The sequence below is a fragment of the Quercus lobata genome, chromosome 7 (assembly GCF_001633185.2).
Source record: "Quercus lobata isolate SW786 chromosome 7, ValleyOak3.0 Primary Assembly, whole genome shotgun sequence".
Lineage (NCBI taxonomy): Eukaryota > Viridiplantae > Streptophyta > Magnoliopsida > Fagales > Fagaceae > Quercus > Quercus lobata.
This window is the reverse complement of record NC_044910.1, coordinates 46,532,118-46,537,079: the sequence shown is the minus strand read 5'-3', so window position 1 is coordinate 46,537,079 and position 4,962 is coordinate 46,532,118. Positions and strand designations below refer to the sequence as shown.

Genomic DNA, 4,962 nt, shown 5'->3' with positions numbered 1-4,962 from the left:
TTACACTCAATCAATTCTAATACCCATATATAAATTCAACAAAATTAGGAATCTATCAATATATTATTAAATGTGATAGGATGAATTGAATTTTAAATAAAATATTGATATAATATTCACTTATTAATATATTTGTAGGATTTAATATCTTTTTACTTTTAGCAAATTTCAAAGTCCCAGCTTCTCTGAGAGACGGACACAAATACAACCGTACGCGTGGAACGTGTAAGAGACAATCACTCAATTTACGTGACTCCTTGTACAGTTTAAAAAGTCAATACCCCACGTTCTTCTCTAAGGCCTATACGGTATACACGTTTCTTTCTTTCTTTATTTATTTATTTATTTTTACTATCGGCCAAACAACGGCGTTGTTCGTTTGTCTATATATACCCCCACAACAATGTTCCAACTCACAATTTACCATAAACAAAGACACTAAGAACTAGAAATAAATTTTTAGCTCTGTACGGTGATATACCTTTTCTCACACACCATCACAGAGCTCAAGTATTTATCTATCACACCCATCACACCCAAACACAAACAAGCACTCATATTCACTCCAAGGTCTTAAAAATGCCTAGAAAAGGAATGAGGAGTATTTGCTTCAACTCCAAAACTTCATCTTTCTCTATGTCTCGATATTCTTCGCCTGCAAGAAACTCAATTTCAACAGGTACTCCTCGACGCAGCTTTTCGGAGTCATTGATCGAGCAGAGCATCGAAGCGGCCACGGTTTTGATAAACAAGTGGAACCCAGAAACCTCCACTTATGCCAAAGTCACATCTTTGTTCTACGAGAGCAAAAGTGAAGCCATGCAATTCATCAGGTGCGTGAACGATCTTCAGAAATCCATGCACGCCTTGGTCACCGAGAACTCGACCTCGGAGAAGCTCGTGCACGCACAGAACCTTATGCAGATAGCCATGAAGAGACTCCAGAAGGAGTTCTATCAAATCCTTTCCATGAATCGAGCTCACTTGGACCCCGAATCAGTCTCCGCTCGATCCTCACGCGCCTCCGCTCGATCAAGCATTTCTGATTTCGACGATGGTGGCTCAGTCTCACACGATGATGAAGTGCGCAACGTAGGCGATTCAATCGATGAAGTCGAAGAAGTTTCTTCCATAGCTATGACTGACTTGAGATCCATAGCTGAGTGTATGATCTCTTCTGGTTACGCCAAAGAGTGTATCAGTATATACAAAATTATCAGAAAATCGATTATCGACGAAGGCATTTATCGACTTGGTGTTGAAAAAATTAGCTCCTCACAAATCAATAAGATGGACTGGGAAGTTCTCGATCGCAGAATCAAGGATTGGTTGGAGGCAGTGAAAGTTTCGATGGCAACTCTTTTCAACGGAGAGAGAATCCTCTGCGACCATGTTTTCGCTTCCTCAGACTCGATCAGAGAATCTTGTTTCACTGAGATTTCCAAAGAAGGAGCTACTCTTCTCTTCGGATTCCCCGAACTCGTAGCTAAGAGCAAGAAATCTCATCCTGAGAAAATTTTCCGTGTGCTCGACATGTACACAGCGATTTCAACCAACTGGATCGAAATCGATTCCATCTTCTCATTCGAATCAACCGTCACCGTTCGAGCTCAAGCTCTCAACTCGCTGAACAAGCTCAGCGACACGGTCCGCTCAATGCTATCGGAGTTCGAGTCAACAATGCAAAAGGACTCGTCGAAGTCGAAAATCCACGGTGGCGGCGGTGTTCACACTCTGACTCTCACCACCATGAACTACCTCTCTCTCCTCGCCGATTACAGTAACATCCTCGCAGACATTTTCGCCGACTGGCCTCCGCCGCCGAGATCATCGTTACCGGAATCTTACTTCGAAAGTCCATCCACCGATGACTCTCCGGCACCGGCGATTTCCATGCGCATGGCTTGGTTAATCGTCGTACTTCTCTGCAAACTCGACGGCAAAGTAGAACATCACAAAGACGTTTGTCTCTCGTACATATTCTTAGCCAATAACCTTAACCACGTTGTCTCCAAAGTCCAAACCTCGAACTTGAAGTACCTTCTCGGCGAGGATTGGATCGCAAAGCACGAAGAAAAAATGAAACTATTCGCCGCGAATTACGAGAGATTAGCGTGGGGCCCAGTGATTGCAACGCTGCCGGAAAATCCAACTGCCACGATTACTCCAGCTCAGGCGAAGGAAATTTTCAGGAAATTCAATTCGAGCTTCGACGAAACTTGTAGGAAACAGAGCTCGTTTGTCGTATCGGACCCGAAACTCCGAGACGAAATGAAAGTCTCATTAGCAAGAAAGATTGTCCCAAGTTATCGGGAATTCTACGACGCTCACAGGTCTAATGTTGTTGGAGAGCGCAATGTTGGGTTAATTGTCAGATTTGCTCCTGAGGATGTGGGGAATTACTTGTCGGACCTTTTCTTTGGGAACAACAATAACTCGGGGAGTACAAGTGTTTCTTCTTCGTATTCCTCGTCTCATCAACGACATTCGTGGTCTAGAGGTTAAGGGCTGTTCGGTAGTAATGGTTAAATATTGTTGTTCAATTTTCTGTGAAAATACTTGTTAGATATATTATTATTATTTGAATACTAAAAATGGTTGTTTTAACAACAATATCAAACAGTTTTTGGGCTTAGTTGGCGATTTTTTGTTTTGAGAGCCAAATTTTGACTTTTTTTACTCGATTATATATAAAGATGTACATGTTGTTCATAGTTTTTCCTTTTGTGTAAAAGTACCGTTTGAATAATCAGTTTATACTACGACTTTTTAGGCTATGTTTTGTACTTTTGTCTAACATCGTTATGTACTTATATCCCTTTTCAATTCATTCTCACAAAAAAAAAAAAAAAAAAACCCTTTTCAATTTTTTATACCTGCGTTTTTAGGAAAGTGTTATTTCAGATTTTCTGTATCTCATTTAAGAGGTGTTTGGTAGGGTAGTTTGAAAATTATTGTTTGGAATTTTTTGAAATACGTGTGAGTGAAAAAGTCTGTAGAAATATGTATAATGTTGTTTAAAATGTGAAAATGTGAGTTTGAACTCACTCACCAAACAAGCAGCATCTACATCAGTATGTACAAAATTTTTTCCATTTTTCACATCTAAAACCTATTTTTTCTATTTTATACACCTATTTTTACAAAACACCCACATTAGTTTGCCTATTATACACATTTATTCAAATAAAATATTCATTTTTTAACATTGTGAACAGTAACCGTGAAAGGAGAGAGAAAGGAAAAGAGAGTGAGGTGAAGAGAGGAGAGGGAAAAAAAGAATAAAGAAATTATTTACACGGTGAACAATAACTGTGTATATATACACGATTACTGTTCATTTGTAAGACCATTGTGCATATTTAAACATTTTTACAAAGACTGATGTGGGAGGTTTTGGGGTTAAAATGTGTAAAATTGAGCACTTTTTGTATTTTAGAAGACTATCCATGAGCTAGTGTGGTTGCTCTTAGATTCTCAAACTCTCTCTTTTCATACTGTAGTCTTGTAGTACCTAATCCGGACATAAGTTAAACATAAGTGCGGGTTAAAAAATAAGTACATACTATAATTTATCGAAGTGGTTGAAACTTGAAACTGTGAGCGATAAACAATAACTTTCACATATTTTTATCGTGTTTTTGTTTTCTTTACCCTCTTGTGATTGACTACTTTAACAAATTATGGCAAAGTTTGTGTCCCTAAACCTTCTCCTACTTCAGATCAAGTTGTAAAAAGTAAGGCAGAATGAGTGATCGCTATATTTATGTGTGATGTCATGTTGTTGAAACAGCTAGTATATGTGATGCGATACTGTTGAAATATTAAACAAACATGTAGCCCGTATTTTTCCCGGGCTTGCTTAATTTGTTAATTATTATTAATAATCCTTCCACCAAACACTTGAGTAAAAACCAAACCAAAGAATGAAAGAAACATCCTGTGAACAGAAAACAAAGAAAAATGTTGAAGTTGGCTTATATTTTAGTATTTATTTTTGGAACAGCTGACCGAACTTACGGCTCAAATCCTGATTGCATGGATGATCAAATTCAAGTTAGTGATAATTATAAAATTTCACTTTAAAAGTTATTCATCATCATTGATGATGATATATAAATTTATGGCTGGTCACCTTTGAAGGGTGGAGCCTGACCAACTCGATGTCAACTAAAGAAAAATTCGAGGAACTCTCCCAAGTTAAGAACGGGCCCAAGAATTTACTTTAGGCGGGGCCAAGTATAATTGATTTTCTTTTATTAAATGCAAATTAGTATTTATTTAGTATTAATAAAATTTTGACAAGAAAAATGCTAAAGTTGCTATTAATTATGTTACAAGTTTACAAACTAACGTGACAATAGATAAAGTTTGTTGACTAATCACTATTAGTGTGTTAGTATGTTTACAAGTTTACAATTAGATTAGTGTCACGTTAAGAGCATAATAAATAAAACTTCAAAACTACTACCAATTTTATGATAAGATTCTAGTTCAGTGGAAGAATGGGAAGAAGAATTGATAATTGGAAGAAGGAACAAGGTAGAGAGAGAATGGGGAAGAAACAATGAAACTCTTATCTCCATGAGCTTTACAATCCTTACCCTCTCCTTATAAGCACTACACCATGTAACCAACTAACTACCTACTTGGCACCCTGGCCCAACCAACTAACAACCCACAATAGTAGTACAATTTATTTGCAGTATAGTCTAGTTACTACACACTCCCACGCACCCACATGCAGGCACACACGCACCCCTCCGCAGCTATATACGCACCACCTTGCACACTCCCTACACACCCTTACACACACAGCTGTCACACCTACACACGCACACCCCTGCAGCTTTATACGCACCACCTGTGCACACCCTTACACCTACTTACAAATATCTACAAATATCAATAGCCTACAATTGCTACAATGCCTATTTACAAATATCTGCAAATATCCACACA

General features: G+C 38.1%; 1 protein-coding gene across 1 annotated transcript; it reads left to right on the top strand.

Moving 5' to 3' along the window:
- The first annotated feature begins 431 nt into the window (after positions 1–431).
- On the top strand, positions 432–2,720 carry LOC115952528 (exocyst complex component EXO70H1-like). Its single transcript, XM_031069697.1, has one exon. It carries the CDS (start codon positions 580–582, stop codon positions 2,503–2,505), a length of 1,926 nt encoding a protein of 641 aa, XP_030925557.1. The 5' UTR covers positions 432–579; the 3' UTR covers positions 2,506–2,720.
- Positions 2,721–4,962: the final 2,242 nt, after the last annotated feature.